Genomic DNA, 22,166 nt, shown 5'->3' with positions numbered 1-22,166 from the left:
CCGACCACACCCCCAGCTCAAAAGAGCTTTTTATTGTTCAGAAGGTGTACTTTCTAGACCTCCGGTTTGTCGTGGTACTTTGCTGCCTCTCCTGTGCCGTTCTGTGGTGAGGTAGGGGCGGACCCTGGGACATTGCTGGGAGTTAAACTGGAGACTTTCTGCAGGTGCTACTGCAGTGGGAACGGCACCTGCGACCGCATTAGCCTATAGGTAAAGGGGGGAAGCATCATAAAAAGGAGAACCCATGTTTGCCTGATAGAGCAGTCTTTCCCTTTGTTTCTTTCTTCCTTCCTTCCCCTCCCTCCCTCCCTCCCTCCCTCCTTCCCCTCCCTCCCTCCCTCCCTCCCTCCCTCCCTCCCTCCCTCCCTCCTTCCCCTCCCTCCTTCCCTCCCTCCTTCCCCTCCCTCCTTCCCCTCCCTCCTTCCCCTCCTTCCCTCCCTCCCTCCTTCCCCTCCTCCCTCCTTCCCTCCCTCCCTCCTTCCCCTCCCTCCCTCCCTCCCTCCCTCCCTCCCTCCTTCCTTCCCCTCCCTCCCTCCCTCCCTCCTTCCTTCCCCTCCCTCCTTCCCTCCCTCCCTCCCTCCTTCCCCTCCCTCCCTCCCTCCCTCCCTCCCTCCCTCCTTCCTTCCTTCCCCTCCCTCCCTCCCTCCTTCCCTCCTTCCTTCCCTCCTTCCTTCCCCTCCTTCCCCTCCCTCCCTCCCTCCCTCCCTCCCTCCCTCCTTCCCTCCTTCCTTCCTTTCCTTTTTTTTCTTTCTTTCTTTTCTTTCTGTGTTTGTGCAGTACTGGGTATTGAACCCAGAGATGCTGTACTGCTGAACTACATCCTGCGCCCTATCTATTTACTTACTTATTTATTTATTTATTTATTTTTCAGTTTTGAGGCAGGGTCTTGGTTACCCAGGCTGGCCTCAAACTTGCAGCCCTCCTGCCGTAGCTTCCCAGGCTGCTGGTCACAGGCATGTGCCACTGTGCCTGGCTGTACATCATCTTTCATTGCACAACATATGATAAAAAGGATGCAGCAAGAGGTGTGGGTCTGGGTACTGAGAGCATGTTAGTGTTCATTCACACCCGTGTGTGGATCGCCCAGGTAGATAGTGAGTGTGTGAAGTCAGAGGGGAACGGAGCTCTCGTCACTGATAGAATCTCAGCTCTCATTAACTAAGCCTCCAGAGGTGCAGTGTTGGAAGGATGGGAGACTCTGCCCAGGGAAGAGGTGTTCCGGGTCCAAACCTGCTTGGCTTGGTTTAAGGTGAGTCCAGAGTGGAAGGCAGGTGGGCCATGAGTGCTTGTACGGAGGGCGAGGCCCGGCAGCAAGCCATGGCCAGTGTGACCCTGAAGTGCTGGCCTTGATAGGTCCTGCCTGCGCCCCACAAAGAGACCAGCACCCCTGCGAGGGCACCTTGCACCTGGGAGGCCTGTGGCCAGCCCCTGCACTCTCTCCTGGCCGCTTCCAGAGCTGCCCAGCCTGGAGGTTCCCTTTGCTCCCCCTCCCTCCTCCTCTCCCTCCCTGCTTGCTTCCTCCTTTCCTCCCTGTCTTCCCTTCCTCCCTCCCTTCCTTCCTCCTCCCTCCTCTCTACTCCCTCCTCCCTGTCTTCCCTTCTCCCTTCCTCCCTTCCTCCCTCCTTCCTGTCTTCCCTTCCTCCCTTCCTCCCTCCTCCCTTCCTCCCTCCCTCTTCCCTGTCTTCCCTTCCTTCCTCCCTTCTTCCCTTCTTCCCTCCTCCCTGTCCTCCCTTCCTCCCTTCCTTCCTTCCTCCCTCCCTCCTCTCTGTCTTCCCTCCCTCCCTTCCTCCCTCCCTCCTCTCTGTCTTCCCTCCCTCCCTTCCTTCCTCCTCCCTCCTCTCTCCTCCCTCCTCCCTGTCTTCCCTCCCTTCCCCCTCCCTCCCTTCCTTCCTTCCTTCGTGTAAAATTTAAAAATCTTGACTACAAAATGGAGCAGTCATTTTAAAAAAATATTTTTAGTTGCAGATGGACACAGTATCTATTTTTATTTATTCATGTTTCTTACGTGGTGCCAAGGATAGAACCCAGGGCCGCGCAGGTGTGAGGCAAGCGCTCTGCCGGGAGCCACCACCCTAGCCCTGGAGCAGTCATTTTGTGTGTCATTCTTTCTTTCCATTTTGGCGTTTCTTGATTTTCTTTGCATTATGAACTGACACCTGCTAATAGAAAATATTCTCAGTGGTTGTTGATATTCTATTAAAAGTGGGAAAACATGCAAAATATTTTTTAAAAATCGTAGGTTAGGGTTTTTGTTTTCTATCACCTTCTGATATGAGAAATATCAGACCGTTGTGTGGTGGGGAAGGGTACCTACTAGCTGTTTGGAGCCTCGTGGCACTGCTGTGCAGACCTGGGCCTGCTGGCTCAGCGCGCAGCCCAGGTGCAAGGTCCTCTTCTGCTCGTGCTTGTCTCGGGGTCTCGAGGAGCTGGAGATGGGATGAAGGAAACAAGGAGCAGCTGAGAGCTGTCAGTGCAAGGGGCCAGGTCCCCAAGGAAGGCACCAGCTGTGTCCTGACGGGGGCATACTGTCTGGTTGGTCAACAGGCCTTCATGCTTGTATAAAAAAAAGTATGCTTAATATTTTTAAAGAAAGATTATAGATGTTCCCTTTGAGATATAATACTGAAAGGAAAACTTAAGAATCACCTTTATAGCTGGTTTTTGACCTGTGTTGTCTAATGTGGAAATTAAAAGCTAACTATATAAGAAAGGCCTTAGGATTGCATATGCTTATGTGTGTGTATACGTATTATATATATACACACCTGTGTGTATGTATGTACGTGTATGTGTGTATATGCAGACACACTTAAATAGGCTTCTTCTGCATGTATGGTGCTGGTGATTTGACCCAGGGCCTTGTGTGTGATAGGCAAGTACTCTCTACCACTGAGCTACTCCCATGACCCTGGAATTATATTTTGATAAAAATGTTCTGTGCACACTTATGTCTTACGTTTTAATTTTTTATGAAAGGAAAACAGCGATGATTTCAGTTTGTTCTCTGGCTCCCTTTAGGAACATGAGGAGGTGAACTGACAGGGCACTGGTACGCTGGGTGGTGTCCCGTGCCCACTTGAGCAGAAGCTGCAAGCTGGGGCTGAAGGCTCTGGTTTCTGGATAGGCTGGGCCACTGGCTTTCCAGCACATCTGGGCCGTGGTCTGGTCCCACCTAATTGGGCGGTGCTCCTCTTCCCTGTAGAGGTGGCTCCAAGTGGCTGGGGAAGGCAGGGCGTGTGCAGGAGGGTGGTGGGAAGCCTGTTGGGCGAGCCCAGCCCACCCAGGGGACCCAGAGCTGGTGATGATGGCCCTCAGGTCCAGGCTTTCTGCATGGGGATGTCGCAGGTCTGTTCCTCACAGTGTGGGCAGCCTGAGCCTGGCCCTGTAGGGGGCAAGGTGGGCAGGATGTTGCCAGGGCCGTGTGGTGGCCTCTGCTCTGGCCAGGCCAGCTTGCTTCCTTCCCACTGCAGGGCGGCCCTCTTGCTGAAGAGGTGATGAGGAAGCCCATTCGTGACTGTTCTCCAGCCCTGGGCTCAGCAGGCCAGTAGGAAGCAGCCCACACCCAGCAGCAGTGTTGATCCCTGCCCAGCATGCCGCTGATCCTCAGAGGAGCTTCGCGAATGTCACGTGTGGGCTCTGAATTCAGCCAGCAGGGGCGCTGCAGAGTGCAGTCAAGGAGAATTGCTGGCTCTGGGAGCTCTCGCCGTGTGACCGCTCTTAGTGGAGCTCAAGTCTCAGCTCTTCTGTGGGGTTGGGAGGACCCAGAGTGGCACGGTTCTCGGCTTCTGGCCCAGGCCCCAGGGTCTGAAGTCGGGGACTGTGCAGTGCAGCCTGGGGGCCCTGCTGGGAGGAGGGGGGCCCTCTGCCCCTGGAGGACAGCTGAGACCTGCGTCTCACTCTGACTTAACAGGAGGGAATGGAAGGTGCGGCCTGCCGACAGCAGAGTCCCTGGGAAGCTGGTGGAGACTAGGTTTTCCAGCATGAGCAGGTGCAGTAGTCCAGCCAGCCGAGGGAGAGCTGGGTTGGCCTGTGCTCCTGTGGTAAGGAGCTGCTTCCAAACCCCGGTGTGTCTACAGGAGCAGGCACGCAGAAGATGGGGGCCCTGGTGACCTTGTGGACTTGGGGGGGACAGAAGTCGTGTGCACTTGTCTGGAGATTGCTAGTTTCATAGCCAAGTGCTTCTGCACATGGCTCATTTCCCTTGGGGGTTTAGGTGGACCTAGGTGGACATCCTTTCCCAAGCATGCCTGCTGTCCCACACGTTGGCCACCTAGAACTGTGGGGGCAGTGGAAACACTGAGGGAAGTGGCCAGGTCCATCTGGTACCCCTGGCAAGGGCATTCCTTGCAGAAGGAGTATAGGGCCAGGGGAGGGGGTGCAGGCAGGCCCAAAGTCAACAGGAAGGCCAGTGAAGGGTATCCGGGGCAGCGTGCCTGGGCTTGCGGCCAGCTGGGCAGTAGAGATGAAGAAGGCCCGTGAAGGTTCAGAGTGTGACCGGAAGCCACGGAAGGTCAGAGCAACAGAGCAGCGGAGGATTTGTGACAGAATGCCTGGAGGGTGTCGAGCCAGTCAGCTCACGTTTTGTAGGACTGTCCTCTGGGTTACTGAGAAGTGACCCTGCAGAGGCCCAGACGGAGGCCTGGAGGTGTACCTGAGACTTCACGTGGCTCTGGGCACAGGTGCGGTGGTGCACACTGGGAGGCAGCCGGGGTCAGTGGTGTATGGACAGAGTTGAAGGCTGCTGACTGTATCTGCTCCTGGTTTGGTCCTGGGCTTGACAGTAAGGAAGGATGGGGGACGGCTCCCAGGCTTGCTTGGTTTGGTGGGCAGTGGGTGGCGGAGCTGGGCCTTGGTCACATGGTGGGAACTTTCCAGGTCCCCCTGGGGACGTGCTACAGGCAGCTGCATTGAGGAGCACCGTGCTGGTGAGGTCACCCTGTCCAGGTGGCAGTGAAGCTGCAGGCTGACTGAGGTCACCAAGGAAGGGGCAGGCCCGCATGGGAGCAGAGAGCAGGACTGGTGGAGAGAGGAATGCAGAGCGTGGCATCCTGGGGCCCAGCAGAGGGGTGCTGGCAGAACGGGATATCAGTTCCTGTTGATATGTTGAGCCCAGTACTGGACATGGACAAGAGCAGGCTGCTGAGGGTGCAGGGATGGTGGGGTGACCAGCAGCCGGTTCAGAGTGGAGAGAAATCGAGTCTGGGCTCTGCCCAGAACCCACCACAGGTATGGCCTGGTGGCACCTTTCCTGCCAAGCCACCCTGAGGCCTCAGAAGGCTGCTCCCCAGGTGCTGCTCTGGGAGCACTGCCGCAGGGTGAGCCTCACTGCCGTGGAGTGGCTGCTGCCTCCTGGCCCTTGGATCTGGTGCTCAGGACTGAGGCTCATCACCCAGGCCGCCCCTCCAGCCAGGGCAGGAGTAGAGCCAGGACCATCCCCAGCTCGTGGCTCAGTGGTGCCTGCACGTGGACAGGGGTCCAGGATCTGGGAAAGGGCCACCAGAGGGATGGACGCCACAGGGGCGAGGGGCACGTGTGTGCCTGGAGCCTGCTGGATTGGGGCTTCCCCCTGATGTTTGAGGACGGTCTTAATCATCCTCGCGCAGGGATCCCGCTGGCCCCTGGCCTTGAACCAAAGTGGCCACCTAGGACATCTTCCCCAGGGCTCCGTGGGACTAAGTCTGCAGGTGGGTGGGAGAGGGGGCAGCACTGCTGCACAGGACATGCTGAGGGTCACCTACTGCCCTGAAGAAGTCCAGCCCAGGGCCGACAGCTACAGCCTTGGCCCCCACACCTTCTGCTGCTCATCCTGTCCCCAACCACAGAGCCTTCCTGCAGACACCCACCGTGCCCTGGCCTCCCTTCCCCCAGTCAGCCCCTGTTCAACACTGCATGTGTGGCTTTCCTTTGTTCTCAGGCCTGCCCATGCCATGGACACGAGTGACCAGGCCACCCCTCTCCCAAGTTCCAGACGGCAGCCCCTGCATTTCTCCTGGCCCTTTCCAGCCCGGCACTCCCTTTCTGTGAGCCGGACTCTGGGCCTTTCCAGGAAGATCCTTGCCTCCTGGCTTGGGCAGAATGTCTGACCTGTCCCCACTCTTTTCCTTCCTTGTAGGGATTTTAGCTGGACTTGCATGTCTCGGCTCCCACAGCTAGGAGTGTGACAACTGTGGCATCCCACTCCTCCTCCAGCCCCCCTACTGGGATGTGAACTCTCAGCAGCAGGCATCTAAGTGCAGGAAGGGACTATAGCCCTGGGGGGATTTTCACAAGTTACTTAAACTCCCATAGCCTTAATATCTTATTATAAAAGTGACTTTTCACCCCGCATGTGGGTAAATACCAGTAATCCCAGTGACCTGGGGAGGCTGAGGCAGGAGGATCATAAGTTTGAGGCCAGCCTCAGCAATTTAATGAGACCCTCGGCAACTTAGCAAGACCCTGTCTTAACAAATAAAAAGGACCTGGGATGTCACTCAGTGGTTAAGTGCCCCTGGGTTCAATCCCCAGTACCAAATAAAAGTGACTTTGAAGTTTGAACTTGTGTGCATGAAATCCCTGGGTACAATGTTGGGACTAGGGTAGGTGCTCTTCTCTTTACCCCACTCTTCCTTCTGACCTTTGAGAACAGTTGGTTTGACTCGTAGCTCTGTTTGCTCTTCTGGTCTAGTCAGAAACTTTCTGTTCCATTCTGTTCCTTCTTGATGGACTGGCCCTGGAAACACAAGCGAGTGTGGGCAAGCAAAGGCAGGTCTGATGACTCTCTGGCGGGGAGCTTTCTGCTCTGTTTTGTGAATATACCTCTCATGTCATGAGAAAGAGCTGCAAAGACGTGCCGCCCCAGGTAAAGGTGGCATCCACTCAGGTGCTGGGACAGCTGGCAGTGGGAGCGATGGTGTTCTTTCTGGCTGGCTTTTCCCAGAGAGGACGCTCCTGCTGGGCTGGCGTGGTGACACCTGGTGTGTGTCTGCCCGCGGAGGCTCCTGGGAGGGCTGTGATGCGGTGGCCACCCTTGTCTGGGTGCCATGATCTCAGGTGCAGTGGGACAACTGCCTGGGGGCAGGAGGGGAGGAAAGCAGTGGATTAGACCCGCCTCCCACCAGTTCAGCCGCTGGCTGCTGGGGTCTGCGTGAGGGAGCTCGGGTGCTGGATTTGCTGAGGGCCAGTGCAGACTGGCCAGGGGTCTAGCTCAGTTGTGCGTCCGGGGATGCCCTCCCGGCGCTCCTGCCTGCCTTCTTCCTCCACACCTGGTTTTGAGAGCTGACCACTGCGGGCGTGCTGCTGGGTGCCCAGCGCATAGCCCATCTCTGCTCTCCCCACTCTTACCCCTGCAGACGTGCTGCTGTCTGGCGTGCTGGGGCTGCAGGTGAGTGCCCGCACGCTGATCCGCCTACTGCCAGGGAGGGCGTGCGCAGGGTCCTGTCGTTCTCCCCCTTGTTTGTCTCCTGGTGGAGTCTGGCTTCTAGTGGGGGACAACAGGGAACATGGAGACAGTACTAGTGGCTCCATCTCTGCTGGCCTAGGGGGCTTGAAGGGCACACACAGGTGAGGTGACGTGGCCAAGTCCACAGGGGCCACCCTGGCGGCTGGGCCAGGGTGTGGGAGGACAGCAGGGAGTGGAAGACCGGGGACATGGAGCTTGGTGCCTGTGGCAGGCAGTGGGAGCCAGGCCAGGGCAAGTCCTGATGGGCGGTGCCCCTCCATGCCCTCAGGTGCACCCCCAGCCAGAGCTCTGCTCCTCCAGCCCGGGCAGCCCCTGCTGCTCACGCTGCCTTTCACCCGTCCTCATCCCTGTGTCCTCTGGAGAGTCCTGGATTCTTTCTCTTCTGTCCACGAATGAGAGCTCATCCTCAGAGGTCACTTGAGATGTCTCAGCATGCGCAGGGGGGGCCTTCCTGAGGATGTGGTGGCAGTGCTGAAGCACACAGCAGACACACAGGCACAGCGGGCACTGGGGGCAGAGCCCAGGTACTGCTGGCCAGGTTCCACAGTGCCCATGCAGGTGGCGGCTGCCCATCCCGGCCAGAGCAATTCTAAGGGGTCTGGCCCTTCAGGGGCGGTTGTAGGGGGTCTGGCCTGCAGGAGTAGTGGTTGTAGGGTCTGGCCCTTCAGGGGCGATTGTAGGGTCTGGTCCTGCAGGAGTGGTTGTAGGGGGTCTGGTCATGCAGGAGTGATTGTAGGGTCTGGCCCTTAAGGGGCGGTTGTAGGGTTTTGGTCCTGCAGGAGTGGTTGTAGGGGGTCTGGTCCTGTAGGAGTGGTTGTAGGGTCTGGCCCTTCAGGGGCGGTTGTAGGGTTTTGGTCCTGCAGGAGTGGTTGTAGGGGGTCTGGTCCTGTAGGAGTGGTTGTAGGGTCTGGCCCTTCAGGGGCGGTTGTAGGGTCTGGTCCTGCAGGAGTGGTTGTAGGGTCTGGTCATGCAGGAGTGGTTGTAGGGGGTCTGGTCCTGCAGGAGTGGTTGTAGGGGTCTGGTCATGCAGGAGTAGCTGTAGGCGGTCTGGTCCTGCCTGACTGGTTGTAGGGGGTCTGGTCCTGTAGGAGTGGTTATAGGGGGTCTGGTCCTGTAGGAGTGGTTGTAGGGTCTGGTCCTGTAGGAGTGGTTGTAGGGTCTGGTCCTGCAGGAGTAGTTGTAGGGTCTGGTCCTGCAGGAGTGGTTATAGGGTCTGGTCCTTCAGGAGTGGTTGTAGGGTCTGGTCCTTCAGGAGTAGCTGTAGGGGGTCTGGTCCTGCAGGAGTGGTTGTAGGGTCTGGTCCTGTAGGAGTGGTTGTAGGGTCTGATCCTGCAGGAGTAGCTGTAGGCGGTCTGGTCCTGCAGGAGTGGTTGTAGGGGGTCTGGTCCTGCAGGAGTGGTTATAGGGTCTGGTCCTGCAGGAGTGATTGTAGGGGGTTTGGTCCTGCAGGAGTGGTTGTAGGGTCTGGTCCTGCAGGAGTGATTGTAGGGGGTCTGGTCCTGCAGGAGTGGTTGTAGGGGCATCTGGTCTTGTAGGAGTGGTTGTAGAGGTTTGGTCCTGCAGGACTGGTTGTAGGGTCTGGTCATGTAGGAGTGGTTGTAGGGGGTCTGATCCTGCAGGAGTGGTTGTAGAGGTTTGGTCCTGCAGGACTGGTTGTAGGGGGTCTGATCCTACCGGAGTGGTTGTAGGGTCTGGTCCTGTAGGAGTGGTTGTAGGGTCTGGTCCTGCAGGAGTGGTTGTAGGGGGTCTGGTCCTGCAGGAGTGGTTGTAGGGGGTCTGGTCCTGCAGGAGTGGTTGTAGGGGGTCTGGTCCTGCAGGAGTGGTTGTAGGGTCTGGTCATGCAGGAGTGGTTGTAGGGGGTCTGGTCCTGCAGGAGTGGTTGTAGGGGGTCTGGTCCTGCAGGAGTGGTTGTAGGGGGTCTGGTCCTGCAGGAGTGGTTGTAGGGGGTCTGGTCCTGCAGGAGTGGTTGTAGGGTCTGGTCATGTAGGAGTGGTTGTAGGGGGTCTGGTCCTGCAGGAGTGGTTGTAGGGGGTCTGGTCCTGCAGGAGTGGTTGTAGGGGGTCTGGTCCTGCAGGAGTGGTTGTAGGGGGTCTGGTCCTGCAGGAGTGGTTGTAGGGGGTCTGGTCCTGCAGGAGTGGTTGTAGGGGGTCTGGTCCTGCAGGAGTGGTTGTAGGGGGTCTGGTCCTGCAGGAGTGGTTGTAGGGGGTCTGGTCCTGCAGGAGTGGTTGTAGGGGGTCTGGTCCTGCAGGAGTGGTTGTAGGGTCTGGTCATGTAGGAGTGGTTATAGGGTCTGGTCCTGCAGGAGTGGTTGTAGGGGTCTGGTCCTGCAGGAGTGTTTGTAGGGGGTCTGGTCCTGCAGGACTGGTTGTAGGGGGTCTGATCCTACCGGAGTGGTTGTAGGGTCTGGTCATGTAGGAGTGGTTATAGGGTCTGGTCCTGCAGGAGTGGTTGTAGGGGGTCTGGTCCTGCAGGACTGGTTGTAGGGGGTCTGATCCTACCGGAGTGGTTGTAGGGTCTGGTCATGTAGGAGTGGTTATAGGGTCTGGTCCTGCAGGAGTGGTTGTAGGGGGTCTGGTCCTGCAGGAGTGGTTGTAGGGTCTGGTCATGTAGGAGTGGTTATAGGGTCTGGTCCTGCAGGAGTGGTTGTAGGGTCTGGTCCTGCAGGAGTGGTTGTAGGGGGTCTGGTCCTGCAGGAGTGTTTGTAGGGGGTCTGATCCTGGGCTCTGGTAGCCCTTGGGAAGACAGCTGCCCCAGCACATGGCTAGCCTTTGAAGCTGCACCTTGAGGGATGTGGCTGCTTGCTGCCCTCCTGGAGTGGGCGCAGGCTCTGATGCAGACTCCACCTGGAGTCCCTAAGTGACCTGTCTACACAGCCACACAGTAGCTCTGACGCGCTAGGCTTCCCTAGTCCTGGGGAAGAGTGACTGTGGAAAGCATGTCTGGATTCTCAGGTTTTGTAAGCATCCTGTCTGCTTGTGCCCGGGGACAGTGAGAGGAATGTCCACTGTCTCTCTCTGCAGTGGGGTGGGCTGAGCACCCTGTACTCACGTCTGCACCCCCTCAGGGATTCTTTATGGGTACAGAGCCTTCCCAGCAGGCAGCCAGGTCTTGCTCAGCCACCGAGAACCCATGGGTGTTGCAGCTGCTCTTGACCCGCTCCCGGGCTCTCTGCTCCCTAGCTGCCTCCTCTTAAACCTGGAGAGGGCCGGTCCTGCGCCTTACCTGAGCCTCCCTCTGCCCAGGGGCTGCCTCTGGTGGGACTGCAGTGTGACGTGTGGTGTCGACTCAGGACGGCTCCATGAGCTCTCACCTTTGAAGGTCTGAGGGGCCAGGAGGCCCAGGGTACGCAGGTCCTGTGTTTGTCGCATGAACCTGGCAGAGCATTTTGAAGCAGGCACGACACCTGTGCTACCAGATACGGTGCTCCTGCCAGCCTGCCAGAGTGGGATGGCCACGTCAGCAGCCCAGCTGCAGCAGAGGACACAGGCTGGGTGGGTCAGATCCTTGTCTGACCAGGAACAGTGACCAGACAGAGCCTCCAGCCGCTTTGCCCTCTGCTCACTGAGGGCCTCGGCCAGGGGATTCCAGCAGGGCTGTGCACATGGGCTCATGCCCAGTTTCCTGAGGTCTCTGGCTGCGGTCTTTCCTGTTTGCCTGAATTCAGCAGCTTTTGCCCAGTACCACCACTGGGGTGGTGATCAGGGGCCTTCACCAACTCGGGTGGGTGGCCATGCTGGCCAGGCACAGTCGTGTGACTCTGGGGTGCGTGGCCACACTGGCCAGGCGCAGTTGTATGAAAGGGAGCACAATATTTGAACACAAAAGGCTGGGGCAGTCTGTTAGTGTCTGGGCTCTTTAACTGACCGTTTCTACTTTTGTTTAAAACCACAATCCAAATGCACAATGAGATCTTTCATTAAGATGCTTAAATTGGACGATGACAGCAGTAATGAAAACAAAGCTGGGCAGCCGAGGCTGGTATTGCTCACGCTGCACGCAGGTCAGACAAGGGTGCTTTGAAAGCAGACCCTCGGCTCTGCCTCGCATCAGTCGGTCTCGCCTGCCCGCAGCAGGCACAGCTCCTGCCCCAGTGCTCCAGTGAGAACCACTTCCACCTGGGGGTCAGCCCCAGAAGCCCCCTGCTCCGGGGTGCAGTGTCCAGGGGCACTCACATGCAGGAGAAGGTCTGGAGCCCTGGCTCATCTGTTTGACACACTGTCTGGGATGCAGGGACTGGGTAGCAGTCCTGATAGCCGCTGACAGCCAGGGAGCCACAGGCCTGCTGCGGGCCCTCTGGCCTCAGGGGAATGGCAGAGAGTTGTGTGGTTAAGTGGCCTGGTATGTGTGAAGCCCCAGTTCAGCTGACACGTGTAAGTGCTGTGTGAGTGCCAGCCAGTGTGACTTCAGAGATCAGGTGTTGCTGCAAAACTCAGGTGTTTATTCTTTTTTCATCCTGCTCATACCGGTCACACTGGTGAGATGGGTTGGCTTGACCCTTTTTCCAGGTGTTCTGGGCAGAAAAACAGAGCATCAGTGAGGCCAGACCCACGCAGCATGGTCAGGAAATGTTTAGCCAAAGAGAGGGCACACTGGGCCCCTGTGAGACTCAGAGAGCCTCGTGGCTGCCAACAGTGGGCCATCGTGCCTGCGTTCCACCTTGAGCAGATGCAGGTGGAGTGTGCTTGCTTTCTCTGCTGACAGGAAGGCCTCTAGAGAAGAGCAAACCCATGCTGTGCGACTCTGCGGACCTCAGTGCTCAGTCTGCTGAGGCGAGCCCTGGCCCTTGCCACAGAGTCGCACAGCAGAGCTCGGGTCACTGCAGGCTGAGCTGGTCTCTGTCCCATGCCCTCTAGGCGGGTGATTCAGCCTCAGCCATCACTGGGCAGGGCTGCGGGGCAGCCGCCTCTCCTGTGGCAGGTGTCTGGAGATGCCTGTGTCTTTCTTTCCCCGTTTCTCTGGACTAGAGTTCAGGGACATTCACTGATGGCCCTCTCTGTCCTGTTCCTGAGACCTTGGCACTCTGGAGGATGGGCACGGGGCCTGGGCCCAGCGGGAGCCACGTGCCGTTCCGTGCTCCGTTCCTTACGCACCCTGACTGTTCTGCAGCTGCACGGGCGTCATGCGAGCAGCCCGATGCGGTGTTCCATGAAACGCGGGACTCAAGCTGGCCTTCCAGCACCTGCTCCTTCTCCTGGCTGTGCAGACTGCCCTCAGCCTCAGAGGCGCGGGGTCACCAGGACTGCCTCCCATGGTCCAGTCCTGTCCACCCTGCTTCCCTGCCCTGCGCCCTCCCTGGGAGAAGCTGGAGGAAGTCTGTGGCCATGTCTGCCCAGAATGCAGTGCGCTGCTGTGAGTGGTTGGGGGCTCTCGTGTGCACCTGCATGTGTGTGTGCAGGGCGAGTCGATTCTGTCTCAGAACCGCGGGTTTCTGCAGCACAGCAGGTGTGTCCTTGGCTGGACTGGCACTACAGCAGCCCTTTGCCTGCCCTCACTTACATCCCTGTCCAGCGGCAGGCAGTGTCCGCGTTGCTCAGCTTCTCTCTGAGGACCCTTCCTTCTGTGGCACTCCCAACTGTGACCCAGCCTTTAGCCTAAGCACGCCTGCCTTAGATTGGAAACCAAGTCCATTTCCCACCATGGGGATGAGCTCCTTTGCCACTTCTGTTGATGTCCTCAGTGTCCAGCATGTAGATTCCAGGTGTGGCTGGAGGGCCTGGAGCAGAGTAGCAGGAACTGCAGCAGTGACCACTCCTGTCCCCCACTGTGAGCAGCAGTGACAGCTGGCACGTGCGCGCCCAGCACTGATGAGACTCCTATTCTCATCCCCCGCGCCGTGTTTCACCTGCAGCGTGCTGGGAGGTGGACACTGTTGCCGCCCACCAGTTCCAGGTGTAGCAGTTGGCTGCACAATCTCAGAACTTGCCAGGTCTCACCTGGCATGTGGACAGGCAGATTCTGCCCCAGCCTCTGGGCTCTGAGGCTCCCCGTCGTACACCTGCCCGTGTATGGCCTGGGTAGGTCCTTTGAACTTTCTGAGCTGTTGCGTCTTCATTTGAGGCAGAACCCCCTTGTTGGGGCGATGCTGTGACTGTGATCCTCCCAAGGGAGGCCACTGCTCCCAGCAGCTTCCCGGTACCTGTGGAGCTGCGAGTGTTGCTGAAGTAGGGACTTTGGAACTGAGACTCCGGATGCCAGTGAGGAGGGCCAGCTGCTCACACAGGGTGTGCAGCTCTGGGCAAGGTCCTGGCAGCTTCTAAATGCCCGTGAGGATGTCAGGGAAAAGTTGGGTAAGGGGAGCATGGGGCAGAGGGGTGGCTGTTCCTGATGGGTGCCCCTGGCGCCCTCCGCGTCTCAGTGGATGAGAGCCTTCATGGCACTGCCAGCTCATCTTAGTTTGAGAACACAGTGGCTTTCTCTGGAAAGTACCGCATTTTGTTAATTAATTTGGCTAAAATAATTGGCTGGGCTTAGGTGGTTGCAGACGAAGTCCAAGGCCGTGCCCGCTGGCACCCCAGGGCTTTTCCAGGCCTGTTTTCTGTGAGGAGCATGTGAAGCCAGTGATGGCCTTGGGTAGGCAGCTGGCAGTGGAGGAGGCGCTGGGGGCAGGCGCCGCCGTCCGTCGCATGCGTTGTTCCTGACGTGGGAACGGAAGCAGTTGGCTTTTCCTCCAACCCTCTGTCCCCGTCTGAAGCCAGGTGGGTGCGGGGAGGTCTCCTGTGAGTCAGTGGACAGGATATCCTCCTCTGGAGCTAGGAGCCAGCCTTCTCATGAGCTCTGGGTGTCACCCTTTTTTAGATCCAGGCATGTGGGATTGTCCTAGCCAAGAGACTGGTTACTTGTTCCCTCAGAGGAAGCTTAGAAAACTGTCAGCTGCACCTTGATCCTGATAGTTCTTTACTCAGAACTGCTAAGGTGTTAGTTGAAGGAAGAGGAAGACACATTTGGCTTATGTGCTGATTTTTCCCTTCAGAACCCTGGATGAACTTAAGCAAAGACTTGCGGAGGTGTTGGCTGGCAGGGACCTGCCCAGTGGTCCAGCTGTGAGCTACCTGCTGGCTGCGATTCCGGGTGACCCAAGGAGAAGTCGCGCTGGCTGAGAACTCTCTCTTTGGTTTGGTTTGCAGCCAGTAGGGGATGAGTTCTTTAACCCCAGCTGCAAGTGACAGCTGTGTTTCCTCCTTACAGGGCCATCAGGCCATCACTACAAGCCCTGCACGTGGTGAGAAAGTGACGTTTGCCTAGCCAGCATGTGACGGGCCGTGTCTCCGCTTCCGTTCCCTGACCAAGCCACAGAGCATGGACCAGCAAGAGGGCCCTCCTCCTGCTCCCACAGGTGCGTGGCCCCCACAGGGGTGTCCAGGAGCCCGGGGGCACTAGGGGCTCTTCCTGAACACTCCGAGCTTCTGGAATTACGAGGCTGCTCCTGACGGGGGCGAGTGGTGGGGGAGACGAGGGTGAGAGTGTCTCAGGGAGAATGATGAGGTGCTTGCTGGGGCTCAGAGGGGATATGAACTCTGAGGGTCCCAGCTCTTAGGCCAGTGCACTTGGGGTGCACCAGTGAGCCTCTTGCACCAGGCTTGCCTGTCCTGGGCATCTCAGCTTCCTGCAAGGTGTTCCGTCACCCACCCAGGCTGACTGATGTGGAAGGGAAAGGGCTTCCTGTTCAGAGGCCACGTCCACGTGCAGGCCCAGTGGCCAGGGCTAACGTTCCACCACTAGAACACAGCCTCTCCAGGCACTTGGAACGGGGTCCAGGGAGTCCTCTCCTGCTTCCTTTCTCTGGGGCAACTCAGGGCCAAGCATGGATCTCTTCTGTCCATCCACACCAGGTACAGCCTTCTTATCACCTCGCCAGAGCTCAGTCTGCCCAGATGCCCATGGCAGGGAAGGCTGGCCCCAGCCCATGGTGGACCCTAACATTTCTGTAGCAGGCATCCCCAGGACTTCCTGTTCTTGCGAAACCTGGGCTGGTGGGGCAGGTGGGGCAAAGCTGTGCGGGCAGCTGGCTGCACAGGTCTGGGAGCTCCTCTGGGACCCAGCACATGTGGGCAGGAGGAGACTGGCCTTGCACTCGGTTCTTCCACCCTGCGCTGCCCGCCACACCGACCTCTGGCCCTGGTGATGCTCATCCAGAAGCTCTGTAGGCAGAGCTGCCCCCAAGTGAGCAGGGCCCCAGAGACACCAGAGCCAACTGTGGCGTGGTGAACTGCCCAGAGTGTCCAGTGGGACGAGAGGCCCCCAGAGAACTGTCAGGTGCCACTGTTTGCAGGAGCTCCTGCTGAGTGGGGGACTGACCTCTGAGGGTCATCTGGAGCTGGAGGACCCAGGAGGCATGGGATGTGTGAATGGGTGCCGAGAGGCCGGTTCTGCGGCTGCGCTGGCCTCTGGGCGGGTCTCACCTGTGTGGGCCTCAGCTGTGGGAGCCCTGGCCTTTCAGCCATGATGCCCAGGCTTGTACTTTTGGTATGAGATATGAAGGAGACACTTACAGTTTTGGGGGAGACTATAAACACAAGACAGCTTCAGGAAGGACAGACGGAGCAGCACCTCTTCCAGCCTTGCCACAGGGCTGAGCAAGGAGGCAGTGTCGGCAGCGTTCCCAGCGTCCAGGCTGGCAGCGGCCCACAAGCAGCTCAGACAGCCACCTGAGACGCGTAAAGAAATCGTCTCGCAAGATGCTTTGGGGTATTTCAGAAAGCAAAACTCAGTTCCTGATTTTAAAGTCACACTACCAGCAAGAGCTGTCCTAATTAATACTAAAATCCTGCCACAGATTATGTTTCAGAAAAAGAAATCATACTATCGCTGTATCAACCTCAGTTCGTGAAGAGCCAGGGACTGAATGCCTCTTGATGTGGCAAGCCCAGGGGAGGGCTCAGCTCTCCCGAGAGCAGCTGCCGCGCTCTCGCCCTGGTCACCCAGCCCTGGGCCCCAGGCCAGGAGCTCCCTCGGATGCCCTGGGCATGGCAGACCCAGTCTTGTGCACACTACCGTGAGGCCCAGCCTGCCTGAGTTTGGGTACGAGCAGCCTCGGGTGGGGGGCAGAGAGAGCTGGAGCTACGCGGAGACAGGTATGGCCCACAGCGCTGGGCACTGGGGCTGCTCTCAGGGTCCTTGGGGACAAGCAGAAGGCCTTGGCTGGGACAAGGCTGAGGCCTCAGCCAGTGCAGGGAGAGCATGGGCCAAATGGGGCCAGACCCGGCCGAGCAGCACCTATCAGTGTCCAGTTGGGGTGCGGCGACTTCAGCATGGGGTCCCTGCCTTTAGATTGTTGCTTTTCTTTTTTCCCTTCTTCCCTCCCCTCCCCCTCCCTCTCCCCCTCTCCCTATTCCCTTCCCTCCTTCTATTCCTTCCTCTCTCCCTTCCCTTCCTCCTCCTCTCCCTCTGGTCTCCCCCTTCCTTTCTCCCTTCTCCCTCCCCTCCTCTTCCTCTCTTCCCTCCTTACCCCTCCCTTCTCTCCCTCTTCCATCCTCCCTTCCTCCCTTCCTCTCCTCCCTTCTTCTCCCCTCCTTCCTTCTTCCTCTCCCCTCCCCTCCCCTCCTCCCTCCTCTCCCCTCCCCTCCTCCCTCCTCTCCCCTCTCCTCCTCCCCTCCCTTCCTCCTCCCCTCCCTTCCTCCTCTCCCTCTCTCCTTCCTCTCCTCTTCCCCTCCCCTCCTCCCTCCTCTTTCCCCTCCTCCCCCTTCCTCCTCTCCCTCTCCTTCCTCTCCTCCTCCCCTTCCTTCCTCCCCTCTTCCCCTCCCCTCCCCTCCTCCCTCCTCCCTCCTCTCCCCTCTCCTCCTCCCTCCTCTTTCCCCTCCTCCCCCTTCCTCCTCTCCCTCTCTCCTTCCTCTCCTCCTCCCCTCCCCTCCTCCCTCCTCTTTCCCCTCCTCCCCCTTCCTCCTCTCCCTCTCCTTCCTCTCCTCCTCCCCTTCCTTCCTCCCCTCTTCCCCTCCCCTCCCCTCCTCCCTCCTCCCTCCTCTCCCCTCTCCTCCTCCCTCCTCTTTCCCCTCCTCCCCCTTCCTCCTCTCCCTCTCTCCTTCCTCTCCTCCTCCCCTCCCCTCCTCCCTCCTCCCTCCTCTTTCCCCTCCTCCCCCTTCCTCCTCTCCCTCTCCTTGCTCTCTTCCTCCCCTCCTTCCCCCCTCCCTCCCCCTCCCCCTCCCCCTCCCCCACCCTCCCCTCCCTTCCTCTAGCCTCCCTCGGCCATTGAGTACTCCACGGTCCTTTCTACGTTTTACTTCCAGAAGCGCCTGAGTAGTGCAGGGTCGGCCTGGGCTTCCCTTCTGTCCTTCTCTCTTTGCTGGGGCCCAGGCCCTCCTGGGCATGGAGTGGCCCGTCTGCCTCTTGGGAATGCTCTGGCTGCTGGCCTTGCTCCTGCTTCCCAGGAGGGAAGCGCCCCGTGGTCTCTGTCCTTGTTCAGGAAGGTGCAAGCCTTGTGCCAGGAGTAACGGTTAACCTGGCAATCCACACTTGTTACATTTTAGAAAACGAAGTGAAATATGATGCTAATAACAACGAGGAGGAGGAGGGGGAGCAGTTCGATTTTGACAGTGGAGATGAAGTTCCGGAAGCAGACCGACAAGCCCCGGCAGACGCTGGGCCCCAGGGCCGGGAGGCAGGTGAAGCCTCCTCCCCTGCTGGTGAGTCCCCCGTGCCTCTCTTCACAGCGTGGCCCTGCGGGGAGGGGCTTCCCGGAGCCTGTGGAGTCACCCAGGTTTTCCGTGTTCAGACTCCAGGCCTGGGCTGGCTCACGGACCAGGGGCTGCTGAGCCCGAGCTGTGGTCCAGGGTCAGCCACCAGGCAGTGTCCATCTCACCTGTCCCAGAGGGGTGTGGACCCCAGTTCTGCCGTGTGCTGCATGGACTGTGGTCTCCTATATCCATCGGGACACGCCAGGCATATGTTGCGCGTCCAGCCTTCCTGGCCCGCACACGGAGGGCACCTGCCTGCCCTTGAGTGCTCTGACAGGTGACCTTCCGCCCTCCAGGAGGCGAAAACGGGACCAGCACAGACGCCGAGGCAGTGGCAGAACCTGCCCCCCTTGCGGTCCCAGCCAGAGTGAACCCCTATTCCGTCATCGACATCACACCATTCCAGGAGGACCAGCCGCCGCCCTCCGACCTGAGCGCCGAGGAGGAAGCTGTGGGTCTGCAGGTGCCCAGCGGGTACTCAGTGCCTGTGCCCTGCGGCTACGCTGTCCCCTGCAGCCTCCCCCTGCTGCAGCCAGCCTACTGCAGCCCTGCCATCATCCGCACGGAGTCTGCAGAGGAGGAAGGTACTGCGCCTGCTCCCTGGCACAGCCAGGGACACGCTGGCTCTGCAGGGCGTGCTCAGTCTTCCCTTCCCCACCTTAGTCACCCTCCTGCTCATAGGGTTGGATCAGTGCTCTCTTCCACAAGGCACAGATAAGGAGGGCTTTGAAATCGAGGCTGAGCCTGCGAGTCTGGCCTCTGAAGACCAGGGAGCCATAGGTGACCTCTGGCAGTGCCACCACGCCCCACACCTCCTCTGGCATTCACCGTCACTGTTCCGCTGCTGGCTGGAACAGTGTGTCCTGATAGACCTGTCGACCCACAAACCAGCCCGTCCTCTGAGTTGTTGTCCAGCTGTTTCATTTTCAGTGAGGAGGGGTGAGGAGGGAAGGAGAGACAAGGGCACACTCTGCCTGGGAGGTGTCTCCTCTGCCCGGCAGCAGGCCTGCAGTGGAGGCCCGGAGATGCTCCAGAGCTGGCCACACCAGTGAGGTGCAAGAAGAGACCTTGGGGAGAGGCTGGGGAGAGGCCTAGACCCCACAGCCATGCCAGGGTGTGCAGCAAGGCACTGGGGATGACAGGTGTTCACCCATCTCTCCAGCCTGTGTCCTCAGTTCTGGGGTGGGGGCAGTCAGTCTCTATCCAGAGCGCAGAAGCTGCGAGGGTCTCGAGTGGCTGGGCTGAGTTAGCTAGAGATGGCCTTCTCAGAACGTGAGCGGCACTCTCAGAATGAGAGTGGCCCAGGTGTGAGTCGCAGTTGTGCTCTTGTGGGAAGTTCAGCAGAGATCCTTTTCTTTCTAGTTAGCAGCAATTTAAGAGAAACACCTTCCTTAAAGAAAGCTCTTGATTCTGGAAATCACAGAGGGCTTGTAGGAGAGGTGTCTTCCGCCTGTCTTTGTTCTGCAGTGGGCCACGAGCCATGGTCTGTCCTTGGTCTGTAACCATGAAGCTGGCCCGTCTGCAGACCAGGGAGTGTGTCGTGGAGGCCTTCACTTGAGGAGAATGTGCTCCTTTTAAAGTGCTCTGCCTGTTTTTAAGTTGTTTGGTTATTTAGTATTGAGCATCATTTAAAGTAGCTTAAAAATCACTCAGCATAATCTTAAAACAACTGCTGATTATGTTTACTGTCAACCAAGAGCCTGTAATAAAGTCATGGTGTGGTCAATTCTGCCGTGAGTCCTGGAGCCAAGGAACAAGGCCGTTTGTGTTTACCTTTTGAAGAGAGATGAACACTCTGACCTCTTTCCAAGGAGGGTTGGTCTCGGGCAGGTCCAAAGCCTGCTTGCCTTTCAGCTTCTGGTGCCAGGATTCTGCCCTGGAGATGGGGACTGCTGTGACCCTTAGGATTATCTTGGGACACTGTGCTAGCCTGGCCCCTTCCCACACCGAGCCCTGGCCTGCTGCCCAAGGCCGTCCCGAAGGCCTCTGAGACAGGTGCTGCTTTGGTTGCCTGGTTGTCTTCTGCCAGCAGAGCGCTCGCAGTGCCCTGTGTGGTGAGCATGCTCCCCTGGCCCCTGCCCCACATCAGAGCTCTCGTGTTCTGGAGGACACCCAACTTGCACTTTCCTTCTTGAAGGGGGGATCCGAGCCAGGAACTGCAACCTTCTGGGGGTGGGACATGTGGAAGCCCCTGCAGTGAGAAGAAGCTGGGTGGGAGCAGGCTGGGAGGCCCGCCTGAGCTCCCGCAGCACTGGGCACAGAGACCTGCTTCTGTGGCCTGGAAGTCCCGCCTGCTGTGTGCACTTCCTCGCCCTGCACCTGTGCCTGTGCCGTGTGACTCTGCCTTCATCCGTGGAGTCGCCAAGCCGGCTGAGCTCTCTTGGCCTTTGAGCCAGCCGTCCAGCAGCTGACTGGGAATGGTGGCTTACCCATCAATGAGTCCCTTTTGAGGGCTCTGTGTGGACAGTGGAGACTCATTTCTCTTGCTGGCACCTGATTGGCTGTTCGTCAGCCGTCTTCTCATTAGGATGGCCTTTGCCATGATTTCCGCTCTCAACACCCACACAGGGCTGAGAGGAGGATGCCTGTTGGAGCCCAGGCGCCTGAGTCGGCCCTGTGCAGAGAGTGAGAGTGTGAGTGTGTGTGCAAAAGGTTGGACCCACGTCACGCTTTCTCCCCTGAGGGCCATCTGCATTGGTCCATAGATGCCCCTGCAAATAAATCAGATTGTAAATTCCCACGGACACTGGAGCTAGAGGGCCGTGTGCTTCCACCTGCAGCCTGATCTGTCTGCACCTCCGTGTGCTTTGTTTGTTCAGTGGATCTTGGGGTTTCACATTGTGTCATGACCCCATGCTGAGCACATTTTGCCTAGGAACTGGAGGTTTTTAAGCCTTCCAGTCATCTTTATGGTGACATAAGCCTGTGGTGAGAAGGGAGCTGTGGACTCATCATGAGAGGAGAGCGATGACCGCTCACACACTCTGGGATGTAAAGCATGGGTTCTTCTTTCCCAGCAGGAACTCTGGAGGTTGCTGAGGACCACCAGCCTGCTTCTCTAAGTTCTGCAGACCCTCCACTCAGGTAGGTCGCTGTTTTATCCTGAGGCCCTGCCTGCTCAGGTGGGCCGCGTGCACTGACCCCACGTGCCTGGTGCCCGCCCTTCCCTCAGCCTCCTGCTGCCCACGGCCCGGCCCCCTTCCTGCCTCAGGCCCCTCCAAGTGCTGCAGGCCTCCCTCAGACCAGTGCGTGCTCACCAGGTGCCTTACCCACGTGGGGCCACCCAGCTGCCCCAGGGCGATGGGCTGTGGGCCTGGGCAGGGCTGTGCTGTCTTCAGCATGGCTTGTTCTCCCTTTCAGGGTTCAGGGTTGAAGGACCTCAGACCTGGAGCCTCCCACAGACAGGCTTCTGGGGAGAAAGACTCACTGTCAAGACCCACACCCACTGCCAGTGCAGGCTGGTTCAGGAAGCCTGCCTGGAACCCGTGACCCATGAGTCACTGCGAGAGGGCGGGGCTCGCAGCCCCAGCAGCCTGCGGCTCGCCAGGAGGCGGGGTCTTCCCGAAGGGGAGGAGCCAGGAGGCGGGGTCTTCCCGAAGGGGAGGAGCCAGGAGGCGGGGTCTTCCCGAAGGGGAGGAGCCAGGAGGCGGGGTCTTCCCGAAGGGGAGGAGCCAGGAGGCGGGGTCTTCCTGAAGGGGAGGAGCCAGAACGGAGCCCACAGAAGGGAGGGTTTCCAGAGCACAAGACTTTAAACGCAGAAACGCTCAGAATGATTTAAAATACCTTTCCTGTTTCCTTCAGGATTTTGCTTACTTTTTAAATGGACCCTTTTAAAGGTGTATTCTCACACTTGAAAGGTGCAGTGACCCTCCTTTCTCGGTGTGGGCTGCGCCGGAGCACCAGGACCTGGCTCGCGTCCCTGCGCCGCCCTGAGGCGGGCTGTGCAGAGCACCCTGGGACTCTGCAGCCCCCGCGGTCTCCCTTCTGCAGTTCCAGGTCTCCTCAGCCACACACAGTGCTAAAGTACTAAGCGAACAACTTAGAAATGAGCCAGTCGT

The 22,166-nt window shown here is 58.6% G+C and overlaps 1 protein-coding gene across 5 annotated transcripts in view; it reads left to right on the top strand.

Annotated features, from left to right (window-relative positions):
* Positions 1-22,166, top strand: part of Arhgef10 (Rho guanine nucleotide exchange factor 10) — an 86,616-nt gene that overhangs the window by 1,663 nt on the left and 62,787 nt on the right. For 4 of the 5 annotated variants that reach the window (XM_071610642.1, XM_071610641.1, XM_071610640.1 and 1 more), the window contains exons 2-5: positions 14,627-14,774; positions 17,902-18,057; positions 18,405-18,692; positions 21,129-21,192. In XM_071610642.1, coding sequence (XP_071466743.1) covers positions 14,738-14,774; positions 17,902-18,057; positions 18,405-18,692; positions 21,129-21,192 — 545 coding nt within the window. In that variant the 5' untranslated portion in view covers positions 14,627-14,737. Of the gene's footprint in view, positions 1-3,910; positions 3,989-14,626; positions 14,775-17,901; positions 18,058-18,404; positions 18,693-21,128; positions 21,193-22,166 lie in introns of those variants that run through there. The other variant, XM_071610639.1, reaches the window with a different exon arrangement.

The sequence above is a fragment of the Marmota flaviventris genome, chromosome 3 (genome assembly GCF_047511675.1).
Source record: "Marmota flaviventris isolate mMarFla1 chromosome 3, mMarFla1.hap1, whole genome shotgun sequence".
Classification (NCBI taxonomy): domain Eukaryota; kingdom Metazoa; phylum Chordata; class Mammalia; order Rodentia; family Sciuridae; genus Marmota; species Marmota flaviventris.
This window is presented reverse-complemented; position numbering and strand designations above follow the sequence as displayed.